At 49.5% G+C, this 16,831-nt stretch overlaps 1 protein-coding gene across 4 annotated transcripts in view; it reads left to right on the forward strand.

Moving 5' to 3' along the window:
- ST14 (ST14 transmembrane serine protease matriptase) overlaps positions 1-16,831 on the forward strand; it is a 39,760-nt gene that overhangs the window by 12,630 nt on the left and 10,299 nt on the right. For 3 of the 4 annotated variants that reach the window (XM_070046224.1, XM_030841315.2, XM_060304302.1), the window contains exons 2-9: positions 10,166-10,325; positions 10,548-10,675; positions 10,911-10,981; positions 11,523-11,680; positions 11,834-11,869; positions 12,152-12,392; positions 16,114-16,253; positions 16,431-16,528. In XM_070046224.1, the coding sequence (XP_069902325.1) occupies positions 10,169-10,325; positions 10,548-10,675; positions 10,911-10,981; positions 11,523-11,680; positions 11,834-11,869; positions 12,152-12,392; positions 16,114-16,253; positions 16,431-16,528 (1,029 nt within the window). In that variant the 5' untranslated portion in view covers positions 10,166-10,168. Of the gene's footprint in view, positions 1-254; positions 1,372-10,165; positions 10,326-10,547; positions 10,676-10,910; positions 10,982-11,522; positions 11,681-11,833; positions 11,870-12,151; positions 12,393-16,113; positions 16,254-16,430; positions 16,529-16,831 lie in introns of those variants that run through there. The other variant, XM_060304303.2, reaches the window with a different exon arrangement.

A 16,831-nucleotide genomic window follows, 5' to 3' on the forward strand; every position in this document is an offset into this window, starting at 1 on the left:
GGGCGGTGGGTGAGCCGGGCCAGCAGCCTCCTGGGAATGGTAGGCGGCAGTGTATTCTCACAGGCTGGTTCCCAAGAATGACCTGGGACGCAGGTTAGACTTGCGGACCCTAGGGCTCTGCTCCTGCCCTGCTGCATTAGGATCTCCCGGGAGAGGGGCCGGGGAATGTGGATGCGGAGCAAGCGCTGTGCTTCTTTTATTGATTTTTTATCGTTATTTTTCATGGCTAGGCAAGTGTGGAGTATGCTGGGCTGGTGCCGTCAACGGGAGCTTCCTGTTTCTTGAGAATCTGGCTTCTTTTGGGATCAGATGCCCCGGGCTGGTGAGCGGGTGGATTCCGACATGGGTTTCTTTTCCCTTCTCCTTTGTTGCTTCGATCGTCCTGTGATGAGCAAATCAAGTGTCCTTTCTGTGCCCATCATTTTGCTGGGCCAGGACTGCAGTGGCCACAGGCTAGGTGAAGTCCCCACCCTTGGGAACCTGCATATTGGCCGCACGCTGCCCACAGCCTCTTGGATTTTTTGTGGGTGCTGACTTAACTGGAGAGAGTCCATCAAAGTACAGGGTCCCTTCATAGCCAGCAGCTTGAAGAAGGGGCTTTTCTCCAGTTTCACCCCTGGTATCTCAGTGCTACGTGTTGTACTGTTCTCAGCATCTCCCAGGATGACAAATGCAGTGTTAAGTTTTGGAATACACTCCTTGCTCTGTCGTCTCCGGTGGCCTTGAGCCCATGCTGAGTTTCTGGGGACCCTGGCCAGGATCTGATTGGAACTGGCATCGGGGAGCGGCCACGAGAGTCACGCCGGCTTTGTCATTCCTCTTGGAAAGAAAAGCATCTTCGCAGTGCCATGGAATTGGCCCTCACCTTGGAAACCCGCTGCAGGTGCTGAGACTGTGCTTTCTTGCTTGAACCATCTCAGGGATATTTTATGGTCCTCATGACCACGGTGGTGGGATGACATCATCATGGAATTGAAATCCATCCCAGCTGGTGGTGGGTACACCGAGTCACGGAACTGGTGAGCGAAGAGCGCCTGCCACCAGTCCACGGCAGAGTTGGGAGTGGCACATGAAGCCAGCCACCCTCGTCTTCGTCTCAGGTCGGTGTCTCCAGCCAGTGACATCACCTCTGCCCCTTGACCTTGATCCTCAGCTGCAGAAGCACATCACCAGACGTCACGTGAGGGCCTTTCGGGGCCCCTCCCAGGACTCTCGGCCACCTCTTCAGTCTTCAGCTTCATCCCCTGCCTTCCCGGCAAATCACACCCAACCTTGGCCAAATGAGGAACAGTCTTTAAAAGGAGAGCCTGGCATGAAGATTTATTTCTTCTCCGTCTGCTTCGACTGAAATCTCGTGCAGATTTTTAGATCGTTAGTATTGTTTTTGCTATTTATAAACGTGAACCCTTACCAGTAGCTTTTCTCCCATGAGGACCGCACTGAGCTGCCAATGCCACCTTCCGGCTTCGGATCTGCGGGTCCCCGGAGCCGGTGGGAGAGCGGGCCCTGGTGAGCGAGTGGCCGGCCGTCAGTGTGCGCTTGGGGAGCCAGGTAACGGGTCCTCGCCAGCATGAGGGTTCTGTGGTTGACTTGGACACACTTTTGCTTGCTAAGCATTTAGCTTTCAGCCCTGGTGAGTTTCGTACCTAACAGGAGTAGGGTGACCGCAAAGGTCTTTCCTATAGCATCAGATAAAATATGCCTTTTCCTTTTTACCTTCTATAAATTAGTGTTTTGGACAACCACTGACCTTGGGGAGGATATGCATCATTTGCACTAGTGTGCTTAAACCAGCAGAAAGTATGATATTTTCCGGGGCTTCTCTGTCTCCCCTCCTGGATTTTTGGGTGGTGCTCCCTCTATCCCTCCAGGAAGTTGGGTGGGGATGGTGGTGATCTGATTTGCCCCTGCACCCCACCCCTTGGGTTCTCCCCCTTTGTCCCTTTGGGGCTTCACTCTGTGTGCACCCCTGATGTCTGTCTGTCCTCCAGGAAGTCATCCCTTGCTCTCTTGTCTGAGCTGGCCTTGAGCCAAGATCTAACTCGAGCTGGCCGGGGAGAAGAGGCCATGAGAGTTGCATGGCCTCTGTTTGTGGTAGGCCAGCACCTGCTTTACAACACTGTGTTTTGTATGTGCACCTGTAAATGTGTTTACTTTTACGAAAGACAGGACAGGCAGAGGCAGGCACCGGCATCCTCCCTCTTCTGTTGGCTCTGCAGTCTGTAGAGAGATGGTTATGTGTAGGGAGAAGGTTATGTTTTCAGTTAAGCCCGAACGGATGGGAGCTCCCTGCCACTTGCTCCCGGGGGCCACCCAATCCCGGGCATCCGTGAAACCCCGGCGAGGGTTGGTGTGGCTTGTCCCGCTTTGCTGCTTTACTGGCTTCACTCCCTTTGTGACTTTGGACAGGTCACTCCCTGTCTCTCAGCCTCAGTTTCCTTATCAGTGAAAGGACTGGGTTAGGCAAGATGATCTCTAATATGCCTGAAAGTGGGGCCAAGAGTAGGGTAATAAAAGGAAGTCGTCTAGTTACTGATTAAACAGCATTTCTGGGCTGAGTGGAGCCTGGTATTCACAGTGCAGGGACGACCAGGGCCCTGCCTATGAGGCAGCGCCATGGCTGACAACTTGCTTCACGGCCAGGCTGGGGTGGCCCTTGGGCTCCGCTGTCCATGCTGTTGGCCACCTTCCCCTTCCCAGGGAGTTTGCTTTCCCATATCCCAGAATACTTGCTCCCTGAGTTCTGGAAGCTGACCACAGGGAGGTAGAAAATCAGGATCAAATCTGCAGCTGCCACCCAGTGACTGTGTGGTCTTGCAAGGTCACCATTTCTCCCTGCCTTTCTGTAGAACGGCAGTGAGGGCACCAGTCACGCACGATTCCAGGATTGTTGTGAGGCTTGGGTAGGAAAACAGTTGTGAAATTACCCTGTACGTTGAAAATAAACATATGAAACTATTATGTTACATTTCTTCCCAACACATATAAACATAGACACACAGGGACTTGAGAGTCTGCCTGCCAATGCAGGGGACACGGGTTCGAGCCCTGGTCCGGGAAGATCCCACATGCCACGGAGCAGCTAAGCCCGTGCGCCACAACTACTGAGCCTGCGCTCTAGAGCTGCGAGCTACAACTACTGAAGCCCGTGTGCCTAGAGCCCGTGCTCCGCAACAAGAGAAGCCACCACAGTGAGAAGCCCGCGCACCGCAACGAAGAGTAGCCCCCTCTCACCGCAACTAAAGAAAGCCCGCGCGCAGCAATGAAGACCCAATGCAGACAAAAATTAATAAGTAAATAAATAAATAAAACATTTGTTGCCTTTTCAGTAAATCTCGAGATCCGGTGATGTAAGTCCTCCAGTTTTGTTCTTTTTCAGGGCTCGTTGCATTTCTATGTGAATTTCAGAAGCAGCTCATCAGTTTCTAGGAAGAGCCTGCTGAGGTTTTCATCAAGATTGTATTGACTCTGTAGGCAAATCTGAGGAGAACAGACATCTGAACTCTCTTGAGTCTTCCAGTCCATGAACACAGGCTATTGCTTGATTCATTTCTGTCTTTTAAATTTCCTCTTACCACCGTTTTGTAGTTTTCAGCATACAGGTGTTTTGCATCTTTTGTCAGATTTTCCCAAAAGTATTTCATATTGTTGATGTTATTGTAAGGGTTTTTCGTTTTGTTTTGTTTTAATTTCCAGTTGGTAATTGTTAATGTATAGAAGTACAATAGATTTTTAGATACTGATCTTATATCCTACAACCTTGCTAAACTCACTTATTATTTCAATAGCTTTTTTGACTTACAAAGCTGCAGTAATGGAGACAGGGTGGTATTAGCATACAGATAGACAAAGAGATCAATGGGATAGAGTAGAGTCTGGAAATAGACCCGTGTATAAAGGGACAACTGATTTTTGACAAAGGTGCAAAGGCAATTCAGTAGAAAAGGGATAGTCTGCACAACAGATGATAGTGGATATCCATATGTAAAGGGGAAAAAAAGAAAAAAAAAGAACTTTGATCCATACCTTGCACCATTAAAAAAAATTTTTAACTCAAAGTGGATTCTAGACCCAAATGAAAAACCTAAAACATTAAAACTACTGGAAGAAAACATAGGAGGAAATCCTTGTTGCCTTGTGTTATGCAAAGATTTCTTAAATACAGCCACAAAATCAGACTCCATAAAGAAAAACCTGATAAATTGGACTTCATCAAAATGAAAAACTTCTCTTCTTCAAAAGACACTGTCAAGAGAATGAAAATCCAAGCCACAGACTAGGAGAAAACCTTTGCAAAATATATATCTGATAAAGGACTTGTAACCAGAATACAGTAATAAGAAACTAAGCAAACCAATTTTTAAAACTAGGCAAAAGATCTGAAGAGATACGTCATCAAAGAAGATAAACAGATGACAACCAAGTACCTGAAAAGATGCTCAACGTCATTAGTCAGTAAGGAAAAGGAACTTAAAACCACAGTGAGTTACCACTATACTTCTGTTAGAACAGATAAAATGTAAAAGACTGACCACATCCAGTTTTGGATAGGATGTGGACAACTGGATTTCTCACACACTGCTGATGGGAGTGTAAAATGGTGCAGTCACTTCGGAAAACAGTCGGGCAGTTTCTTAAAGAGTTAAACATACAGCTGTCATACAGACTTGCTATTCCACTCAAGGTATTTGCCCCAAAGAAATGAAAGCATATACCAGTACAAGGACTCATACAGGAACGTTTATAGCAGCTTTATTTGTAATCCCCCCCTACCTGGAAACAACACAAATATCCATTAACAGGTGACTAGGTAGACAAATTGTGTTATATCCATTCAATAGGCTACTACTCAACACTGGAAAGGAATGCACTGTTAATATAATAAACATAGTAACACAGGTGAATCTCATATGTTGCATAAAAGTAGTGTTGAGTAAAAGTAGTCAGACAGTAAAGAGTACATACTGTTTAATTCCATTTATATAAAGTTCTAGAAGAAGCAAACTAATCTTTACTGATGGGAATCGGATAAGTGGTAGTTTGGGGACAGGAAAGGGAGTCAGGAAGGAAAGGAGGAGGGAAGAGCCAGGAGGAAACTTTGGAAGGTGATGGATAGGTTCATTATCTTGATCATGGTGATAGTTTCATGGCTGTATATATATGCCAAAAATTGTACACTTTAAACATGTACAGTTTATTTTATGTCAGTTGTACCCCAGTGAAACTATTTTAAAAATTCCATAGAAGGTTTATGAGAGTAAGTTTTTTAAAAAATCCCAAAATAGAACTAAATGACAAAGAAATGTAAAGTATGAGAGGGGGGAAAAAGCCAGATAGGCATGTAGAGGATGTACTCCTTTAAAAACATTTATTTTATTGGAGTAGTGTTGATTTATAATGTGTTAATTTATGCCATACAGCAAAGTGATTCAGTTACATATATATATTCTTTTTCATATTCTTTTCCTGGTTTATTACAGAATATTGAATAGTTCCCTGTGCTATACAGTAGGACCTTGTTTATCCATCCTATATCTACTAGTTTGCATCTGCTAATTCCAAACTCCCAGTCCAACCCTCCCCTGCCCAACCCCCACTCCCCATCTTGGCAACCACAAGTCTGTTTTCTATGTCTGTGAGTCTGTTTCTGTTTTGTAGATAAGTTCATTTGTGTCGTATTCTATTTTTTTTTTTTTTGGCTGTGCCTTGTGGCTTGTGGGATCTTAGTTCCCCGACCAGGGATTGAACCTGTGTCCTCAGCAGTGAAAGCGTGGAGTCCTAACCACTGGACCACCAAGGAATTCCCATGTGTCGTATTTTATATTCCACAGATAAGTGATATCATATGGTATTTGTCTTTCTCTTTCTGACTTACTTCGCTTAGTATGATAATCTCTAGGTCCATCCATGTTGCTGCAAATGACATTAATTCATTTTTTTATGGCTGAGTAATATTCCATTGTATAAATATACCATATCTTCTGTATCCGTTCATCTGTAGATGGACATTTAGGTTGTTTCCATGCCTTGGTTATTGTGAATACTGCTGCTATGAACATTGGGGTGCGTGTATCTTTTCAAATGATGGTTTTCTCCAGATATATGCCCAGGAGTGGGATTGCTGGGTCATATGGCAGCTCTATTTTTAGTTTTTTAAGGAACCTCCATACTGTTCTCCATAGTGGTTGCACCAATTTACATTCCCACCAACAGTGTAGGAGGGTTCCCTTTTCTCCACATCCTCTCCAGGATTTATTATTTGTAGACATTTTGATGATGGCCATTCTGCCTGGTGTGAGGTGATACCTCGTTGTAGTTTTTTTTTTTTTTTTTTTTGCGGTACGCGGGCCACTCACTGTTGTGGCCTCTCCCGTTGTGGAGCACAGGCTCTGGACGCGCAGGCTCAGCGGCCATGGCTCACGGGCCCAGCCACTCCGCGGCATGTGGGATCTTCCCGGACCGGGGCACAAACCCGTGTCCCCTGCATCGGCAGGCGGACTCCCAACCACTGCGCCACCAGGGAAGCCCTATTTGTAGACATTTTGATGATGGCTATTCTGACTGAGGTGATACCTCATTGTAGTTTTGATTTGAATTTCTCTAATAATTATTGATGTTGAGCATCTTTTTGTGTGCCTGTTGTCCATCTGTGTGTCTTCTTTGTATATTTTGGAAATTAAGCCCTTGTCAGTCATGTCATTTGCAATAGATGATGTACTTTTAAGCTTTGGTGTTCTGAAATTTCAACATGATATCTTTTGTTATGTGTGCTTTTTCATTTATCTTTCTCACCATTCAGCGAACCCTTTCAATCTGAAGAGACGTACCTCTCTTTGGTGCTTGGAAGTATTCTTCTAGCATTTCTCTGAGTACATCCTCTGCCAGACTCAGGAACTGGGCTCAGGTATTTATGGAAGATAGAGATGAGACAGGGAAGGGCATTGTTAGAAACCCCCAGAGCCCCACCTCCATCCCAAACAAAACTACTCCTACCCATGAGTCCCCCATAAGGGATGGGAAATCAGTTTCTCCAGACTTGAGGACAGCAGGTGCCAGAGGCTGGAGTGAAGGGGAAAACAGTCTCTTCTCTCCCATGTTCTGAATGGTAGTGGCTGGGGTTAAATCACCCCACCCAGAAGATTAGAAAACTATTCTCTGCAGTAACTAAGCTATCCCATAGAAAAGGTCTACACAGCCTAGCAGTTGGGAGTGCCCAGAAAAATATCTGGCTAGCCGCTGAATTGTGGCCCAAAGTGAAGCCACCTGTGGACAAGCCATGCCCACAGAGCTTCTGAACAACCTTTAGGACTTCATTCCTAAATATGGGTAAACAGCCACACATCCTCAAGCATTTGAGGAAAGCCTTCAACACGGAAGAGAAAGTCAACAACAGAGAAAAGTTACTCAATAGAAACATCAGGATGAGAAGACTTTGCCTCCAAAATTCATAAAATAAGAGAGAACTCTTGGAAATGAAAGTTTTGATAGCAGAAATGAAAAACTCAATAGAAAGATTACAAAACAAGATGGATAAGTAAAGCAGAGGATCAGTATAATAGAACTTACAGAAAGAGAAAGAGAAAATGCAGGGGAGGACATAATCTACAAAATAATACAAGAAAGTTCCCCAGACTGAAAGATACGAGTTTCCAAATTCAAAGGGCAGGTGGAGAGCTCAGTGTAGTGAAATTTAAAGACCGAATTCAAAGCATTTACTCAAGACTTTCAGAGAAAGATAACAAATCATGAATAGAAAATAATGGATTTGTACTATTATCATATTTCTCCAAAGCACAACTAGAAGCTGGAAAACATTGAAGCCTTCAAAATTCTAAGTGCAAATTATTTGAAACTTATAGTCCTATACCCAGCCAAACCCAGAATTAAGGTCCTTCTAAACATGTGAAGTCACAAGAAACGTGCCTCTCTGGAAACTACTGAAGTATGTGTTCCACCCAAATGAAGTAAACCAAGAGAGATGAGACATGGAATCCAGGAAATAGGGGTTTTAACACAAGAGGGAGTTGGGAGTTCCCCACAGGTCCTGTGGTTAGGACTCGGTGCTTCCACTGCCATGGCCCCGAGTTCAATCCCTGGTCAGGGAACTAAGATCCTGCAAGCTGTGCAGTGCAGCCAAAAAGACAAAAACAAAACAAAACAACGACAAACCATACACACAAGAGGGGGTTGAAGGAACTTCCCAGGATGATGGTGGAGGAAGTTCCAGACAGCACTGACGGGAAAGGACAGAGTGCCCCCAGGAGAAATTCTTCGACAGGCTTTATATGTGGAAGATTAGAAGAACATTACAGTGCTCTTAGATTGTGTGGAATGACTTGGGTATATGTTAAAAAGAAATCCAAGTAAATGAAGGTTCACAGCAGGAAAAACAACTCAGTTGTAGTGAGAAGCAAACAATAGTGAACAGTGTTTTCAAAGGCTAATAATGAAAACATACAGTATGGATATAATTTGTTTTAAACTTTAGCCCCATAACTATTGGGAGGATGGGTGAGAGACAGAGAAGGAAGGACATTGAAATCCACCCTATCATAATAGGAAATCAGCTGATTATATTTTATATAGATGAATCAAGTTACTGGTATTGGCATATTATTTAGAAATATGGAGACAAATTCCAGAACAAGCAGCTTGGGGAAACATTTTAAGTGCCTCTGGGCTGTGTTTTTTATTTTCTTTTAAAAAATTTCTTTCTTTTTGAGATGTAATTGACATAATAAGATGTACACCGTGTTGATTTGATACATTTATATATTGTAATATGATTACCATGGTAGGGTTAGCTATGGGATGTATGTCTGTGTTTGATATTAGATAAAGTCACAAATATAACCAATTAGGAAACTAAAGTTAGAGAAGCGAATATCCAGATGGGGCAGGAGTGGGGAGAATCTTCCACAACAGTGAGTAAATAGGTAATGTTTGAATGTGACAAATCATGAAATGGCAGTTCAAGGCCATCATTTACAGTTATGAGCTTAATGCCAAAACAGCCACATCTGTAAACTTAAAAATGGCCACATCTGTGGAATTTGGGGTGGGGCTACTGCTTTTATTACACACCCTGTTGGAGTAGGTATGAGGCAGTTAACTCTAAAAGGGCCCAGCCCGGGACTTCCCTGGTGGCGCAGTGGTTAAGAATCCGCCTGCCAATGCAGGGGACACGGGTTCGAGCCTTGGTCCGAGAAGATCCCACATGCTGTGGAGCAGCTAAGCCCGTGCGCCACAACTACTGAGCCTGCGCTCTAGAGCCCACGAGCCACGACTACTGAGCCCGTGTGACACAACTACTGAAGCCCGTGCGCCTAGAGCCTGTGCTCCGCAACAAGGGAAGCCACTGCAGTGAGAAGCCCGTGCACCTCAACGAAGAGTGGCCCCAAGCTCGCGCGCAGCAACAAAGACCCAACACAGCAAAAAAATAAAATCAATAAAATTAAAAAAAAATAATCATAAATGAATAAAAGGGCACAGCCCCTCCCCGGGTTTAGGGCAGCAGATAGAGTGGGTGCGGGAGGGTGGAAAAGTTGCCTACCTGTCACCGCGTGCCGCAGACACCTCACCTGCCCGCCCGTACTCATGCCCCCCTCTTCCTGGAGACCCCCCCGCCATCCTGTTTGTTGAAAGTTTTGTTTGTTTTTCACGCTCTCGGGTCTGAGCCTGGGTGTGGATTCCAGTAGAGCCCTGGCCTTCTCAGCCCACCTTGGGGTCCTGGACTGGGAGCCTTCAGGCTCAGGGCAGAGTGGCTTGTCCTGCAGTGGCACGGCAGAGCTGCCCAGTTTACTGACGTCTTTCTTTTGGCCGGTTAAACATTGGTGGAGCAAGGGTTAGGGTCAGGGCATACAGCGCAGCTTGCCCGAGGCAATCCTGGCCCTGCGCTGGGCCCTCTGTCCCCACATCTGTGCATCCTCCTGTGTCAAAGATGATTCATGTAGCTGACAGCCTCAACGACCGGGGTCAGGTGGGCTGTTTGTTTCCCTATTATTTAAACTCACAGTTCTTAAGCAGCACGTGCCTGGGGATGCGTGGAGGGGAGGCCACTGCTCCTTCCTCCTGGCTTTTCCTTCCTGGGTGGACCTGACAGCGTGGAGAGGTTCTGCCCGAGGCCGGGGGTTCTGACCGGCAGTGCACTGATTTCTCTGTTCAGAACATGAATGGCTTTGAGGAAGGCGTGGAGTTCCTGCCGGCCAACAACGCCAGGAAGGTGGAGAAGGACGGCCCGCGGCGGTGGGTGGTGCCCGTAGCCGTGCTGGCTGGCCTCCTGGTGCTGTCCCTCATGGCGGGGCTCCTGGCGTGGCACTTCCAGTGTGAGTGGACCCTCCTCCAGGGGCCCACCCGGGGCCGCCTGCTGTGAGCGGGAGGGAGGGAGGGTGCGGTTTGGGGGGAGGGAAAGGAGGGCTCCTCCCACGGGGAGGTGGTGGGGCTCAGGGTCTGCTCCCCCGGGGTGGCTGAGGGCAGCTGTGACAGTGGGGGGACAGGAGGGCGTGTGTCCCTTCCTCTGACCGCCGTCTTTCACTGTTCTCTCACAGACCGGAATGTGCGGGTTCAGAAGGTCTTCAATGGCTACCTGAGGATCACGAACGAGAACTTCCTGGATGCCTATGAGAACTCCAGCTCCACTGAGTTTGCAAACCTGGCCAAGAAGGTGAAGGAAGCGGTGAGTCCCGTCCCTGGGCAGAGCCCAGGCCCTGCTGTCGTCTCTGGCACGCGCACCCTTGCCCAGCAGAAAGGAGGCTCCCCTCTGCTCCCAGATGCCTGGGCTGGTGTGCGATGTGGGCTCCCGGGCACCTGGGAAGGGGCCCCGGGTCCCAGGAGGGAGGGAGCGGCCTGGGTGGGGGCCCGGGGTCATGGGCGCTCTCTGGACCCCCATCAGCCTCCTCTCCTTCCCTCAGCTGAAGCTCTTATACAGCGGGATCCCTGTCCTGGGCCCCTACTACAGGAAGTCAGCTGTGACCGCCTTCAGGTGGGTGCTGGAGGGCCGGCGGAAAGGCGCTGCTGTGGTGCAGCGTCTGGGCCCTGCGGAGTGATGCGGCCGCGAGGTCCTGCCTAGAGAGCCAAGGCCCCAGTCCTTGTCCTGACCTTATCTCCAAAGTACTTTTGCTTTTGCTAGTCTGACTGAATCCCTATGGGTGCTGTGCGGCAGGTGGCATTGTCAGCCCCTTTCAAGCTCAGGAAGCAGGCTCTAGAAGCTGCGGCTCAGTGCGCCCAAGCTAGAGGCAGAACCCAGACTCCATTCCAGGATTCTTCCCGCTCGTGAGCCTGAGCTGCACTGCCCCCCGCAACACAGCACGTCTGCTTGGGCGTGAGGCTGTGAGAGGAAGAGGCCCAGGCCTCGGGCTCAAGGGATCAGCAGGTGGGTGGGCGTACAGGAGCCTGGGGGCCGGCCCGGCCTGGAGGAGGTCTCTTGGTGAGGCCCCTCGGGAGGCCTTAATCCTGCCCCATCTCCAGCGGGCACCTGGGAGGGCGTGGGCCCCGGCACCTCAGGCTCGCCCCTCTCTCCCCAGCGAGGGCAGCATCATCGCCTACTACTGGTCGGAGTTCAGCATCCCCCAGTACCTGGTGCAGGAGGCCGAGCAGGCCATGGCACAGGAACACGTGGTCACGCTGCCGCCCCGAGCCCGCGCCGTGAGCTCCTTCGTGCTGACCTCAGTGGTGGCCTTCCGTGAGTGCAGGGGCGCCGGGGCGGGCATCCCAGGGCCAGTGCCCAGGAGAGGAGACTGCCTGCTGGCCGGCCCCTCCCTTTAGGGCAGTAAGGAAGCAGGAATACGGAAATAGACGCATCAGTAAATGCTTTACTCTCCCTCTTGCTCTTCAGCCACTGACCCCAGAACAGTACAGAGCACCCAGGACAGTAAGTATCCGCCCTCCTCCCAAAGGAGAGGCGGGGGGTATGTGGCCAGATGCCCCTTCAGTCAGGGGGGTCCCCCAGAGTCACATGGTGGTGATGGCCAGCACATCCCTCTGCCTCTCCCGGGCCATGAGAAGCCCCCTTCCCAGTCTCTCCCGGGTCCAGAGCAGCCTGGGACGCCTCAGAGGGGCCAGGTCTGGCTGCCTCTCCACCTCAGGCGGGGATCCTGGTTGCTCCCCTCGTGGCCCTGCCCAGCTCTGCCCCATATCCTCTTGCCCCACACAGACAGCTGCAGCTTTGCCCTGCACGCCCGTGGCAGCGAGCCGACCCGCTTCACCACGCCCGGCTTCCCCGACAGCCCCTACCCGTCTCACGCCCGCTGCCAGTGGACCCTGCGGGGGGACGCTGACTCCACACTGAGCCTCACCTTCCGCAGCTTCGATGTCGCGACCTGTGATGAAAGTGGCAGTGACCTGGTCACTGTGTATGACACCCTGAGCCCCGTGGAACCCCGGACTGTGGTGCAGTGAGTGTCCCGGGCAAGTGGAGGTGGGCAGCGGGAGCCTGGCGGCTGCCCGTGATAGGCTGGGCCTCCGGAATGACTGCAGTGGAGGCTGGAGGTTCAGGCCGCTGCCAGCTTGCAGGCAGCAGAGAGCAGGCGTGGCGTGGTCCTCGGCCCGAGCTGCAGGGGAGCATCTCAGAGGTGACTGTCAGCCTGGGCAAGGATGCTGGAGGCCCACAGGTCCCTAGATGCTGGGCACTCCTTCACCTGTCTTTTACCTGCCGGAGTGGAGGTGCCACCTGCTGTTGTATCCCTCTCCCTCTCCCTCTCCCTCCTCCCTCCTCCCTCCTCCCTCTCCCTCTCCCTCCTCCCTCCTCCCTCTCCCTCCTCCCTCTCCCTCTCCCTCTCCCTCCTCCCTCTCCCTCTCCCTCCTCCCTCTCCCTCTCCCTCCTTCCCTCCCCTCCCCCTCCTCCCTCCCTCCCTCCCTCCCTCCTCCCTTCCTCCCTTCCTTCCTTCCTTCCTTCCTTCCTTCCTCCCTTCCTCCCTTCCTTCCTTTTTTTCTCTCTTTCTCTCTTTCTTTCCTCGAGACTTGTGGGATCTTAGTTCCCCGACCAGGGATTGAACCCAGGCCCTGGCAGTGGATGTGCCGAGTCCTAACCCCTGGACCGCCAGGGAATTCCTCCACCTGCTGTTGTAAATGAAGGTCTCGTTGTTACTCAGTGATAGTGAGGTCAACAGCTGAAAAGATGGGGCCACACAGGGCCATATGGGGAAGCACCAGGGTCATCAGGAGGCAGAGGGGGCTGGAGGAAAACGTGGGTAAGAGCCCTTGCTGTAGATTCTCCAGGAAAGGCAAAGCAGGGCAGGGCAGCACCTTCGGACCGGCTGGTTTGAATAACTCCAGTGGGCTCTGGGCCCTAGGGCTGTCTCCAGTCGTCTGGTACATCAGGGTAGATGGAGAGTGGCCTGGAGCAGGGGACCTCCACAGAGAAGGTGTCGGGGTGTGGGCTCTGGATTAGTTAGTCTGCCTGTGAAAGTCTCACCCCAGTCTTTACTGTCTCCAGGGATTGGCTAGCCCTGGGGGGTGGGGCTGCCTTTCCAGGTCAGCAAGCCCCAGGTATCAAAGCATTGAGGTTATAGTAAATAAAAAGGCATAGATAGCAGGTACACACTACTATATATGAAATAGATAAACAAGGACCTCCTGTAGAGCACAGAGAACTATTTTCAATATCTTGTAATAACCTACAATGGAAAAATCTGAAAGAGAATATATCTACGTATAACTGAATCAGTTTGCCGTACACCTGAAACATTGTAAATCAGCTGTACTTCAATTAAGAAAAGGCATACTGCACCTGCTGAGGGTGCCGAGGTGAATCGGAGGCTGCTGGTGGGGGTGACCTGCCTTCACTCGGCTCCCCCTGCCGCTCCCGACTCAGTGGACCAGAGCCTCCCACTGCTGCCTGTGGAAATGAGCCGGGCACACGTTTCACAGCTAATAAGGTCTGAACTTCAGGCCCAAACCAGGAGGGAGCCATCTGCCGCCACAGCTTCACAGCCAGGACTTCGGTCTAAACACCCTTTTCATGCAGGGTTTCTTTCTGTTTCTCTAACTGATTGACTGTACAACAAATGAATACCTGGTCCTGGGCGGCAGGGTGGAGAACAGACAAGCACGAAGAGGACAGACGCCACTCATAGTCTTCCTATCTGGAAATAATCACTGTTAAACGTGTGTTGCACGTTCTTATAGAATTTTTTGCTATGTGTAGGTTTGTGTATTTATTTTTAAAAAAGGGTTATGTGGCACACGTGGTCTTGTTATGTGCTTTGTAAAGATGGCGTATGTTAGGATCATCTTCCCAGGTGAGTAGCGTGTCTCTGACTGTCACTGGTAATGGCTGCAGGCTGTGGCGTTGCTTAGTGCACATGACATGCTCTTTGGCCCTGAGGCCTCTGGAGCCTGAGTGCTGAGTCTGAATTTCAGGCCTGCCACATTTTTTTCTTTTTCTTTTTTCTTTTTTTGGCTGCACCGCACAGCATGTGGGATCTTAGTTCCCCAACCAGGGATTGAACCCATGCCCCCTGCGCTGGAAGCACGGAGTCTTAACCACTGGACCACCAGGGAAGTCCCCTGACACTCCCCTGGTGGTCCAGTGAAGTGGACCACCATTTTTTTTTTGAGGGGAGGAGATTTCTTTTCTCCATTTCTTTATTTATTGACTCTTAAATTAAAAAAAATTTTAAACTTTAATTTTATTTTTAAATTTTATATTGGAGTATAGTTGATTTACAATGTTGTGTTAGTTTCAGGTGTACAGCAAAGTGATTCAGTTATACATATACTTATGTCTATTCTTTTTCAGATTCTTTTCCCATATAGGTTATTTCAGAGTATTGAGTAGAGTTCCCTGTGCTATACAGTAGGTCCTTGTTGATCATCTACTTCATATAGAGTAGTGTGTATATGTCAATCCCAACCTCTTAATATATCCCTCCTCCCCTTCCCCCTTTGGCAGCCATAGGTTTGTTTTCTATGTATGTGAGTCTGTTTCTGTTTTGTAAATAAGTTCGTTTGTATCATTTTTTTTAGAGTCCACATATAGGCGATATTGTATGATATTTGTCTTTCTTTTTCTTCACTTAGTATGGTAATCTCTAGGTCGATCCATGTTGCTGCAAATAGCATTATTTCATTCCTTTTTATGGCTGAGTAATATCCCATTGTTTATATGTACCACATCTTCTTTATCCATTTATCTGTCAATGGACATTTAGGTTGCTTCCATGTCCTGGCTATTGTAATAGTGCTACTATGAACATTGGGGTGCATATATCTTTTTGAATTATGGTGTTCTCTGGATATATGCCCAGGAGTGGGATTGCTGGATCATATGGTAATTCTATTTTTAGTTTCTTGAGGAACCTCCATACTGTTCTCCATAGTGGCTGCACCAGTTTACATTCCCACCAACAGTGCAGGACGATTCCCTTTTCTCTACACCCTCTCCAGCATTTCTTGTCTGTAGACTTTTTGATGATGGCCATTCTGACTGGTGTGAGGTGATAGCTCATTGTGGTTTTGATTTGCGTTTCTCTAATAATTATCGATGTTGAGCATCCTTTCATATGCTTTTTGGCCATCTGTATGTCTTCTTTGGAGAAATGTCTATTTAGATCTTCTGCCCATTTTTTGATTGGGTTGTTTGGTTTTTTTGATATTGAGCTGCATGAGCTGTTTGTATTTATATATTTTGGAGATTAATCCCTTGTTGGTCGCATCGTTTGCAAATATTTTCTCCCATTCCATGCGTTGTCTTTTCGTTTAGTCCTGCCACTTATTAACTGTGCAGTCTTGGGTAAGTTACTTCACCTGTTTTGCCTCTGTTTCCTTATCTGTAAAATGGGGATAATAGTATTTAATGGTTGTTGTGACGAATACCTGAGTTAATGGATACAGAAGCACTAAGGACAGTGCCTGGCGTGTTCCTAGTAAGTGTTGGTAGTTGATGCCGTTACTACTGCTGTTGTTGCTATTATTTGGTCCATAGTGTGTTTAATGAGTCCTCTACTGTTAGGCGTTCAGTGTTTCTGAGTTCTTGCTGTTATAAACAGAGACAGTCTTTTGAGGAGATCCTTACTCAGGTAGCTGGTTGCCTGTGTGGGGAGGGCTTTGGGACCCCACCCTCGGCCCCTCTGCTGGGTTCTGTGCGCTCATAACGCCCGCCCTTCTGCCCCGCAGGCTGTGTGGCTCATACCCTCCCTCCTACAACCTGACCTTCCTCTCCTCCCAGAACGTCCTGCTCGTCACGCTGGTGACCAACACCGAGCGCCGACACCCCGGCTTCGAGGCCACGGTCTTCCAGTTGCCTCGGATGAGCAGTAAGGGGCAGCCCAGGAGGGGACAAGCCTCAGGACCACATTTGACGCTCAGGCTGTCCTGGTCATGGAGTGTCTGGTGCCCAGGCAGGAGCTTGAGGGAGGCTGGCCAGCTCCTCAGGGCTCTCGGCCTGCCTGGGCCCTTGGTCCTCACGCCCTCCCCCCTCCCCTTCCTTTCAGGCTGTGGAGGCGACTTGCATGCAGCCCAGGGCACATTTAGCAGCCCCTACTATCCAGCCCACTACCCGCCCAACATCAACTGCACCTGGAACATCGAGGTAGGCGCTGTGATGGGGGGGCGGAGGCGGCTAGAGAAGGTGGGGGGGACAAGGGACAGGGAGGGGGAGGGATGCTCCAGGGCACCAGGAGAAAGCACGATGAGTGCCTCCAGCCTCCCCTAAGGTGCAAGTATGGAGGCCGCAGGCGGGGCAGGTTCGGGCAGCATCCAGCAGACCCGGGCTCACACCCGCCTCCTGGCCGGCGCCTGACGTGACGGAGGGACCTGGGCCCGGGACTTCCCTCTCTGGCCGTGGCTCGCTCTGGGCAACGTGAGAGCAGGGGCGCCGGCCTCTTAGAGGAGC

Source organism: Globicephala melas, chromosome 8 (genome assembly GCF_963455315.2).
Source record: "Globicephala melas chromosome 8, mGloMel1.2, whole genome shotgun sequence".
In the NCBI taxonomy this organism is placed as follows: Eukaryota; Metazoa; Chordata; class Mammalia; order Artiodactyla; family Delphinidae; genus Globicephala; species Globicephala melas.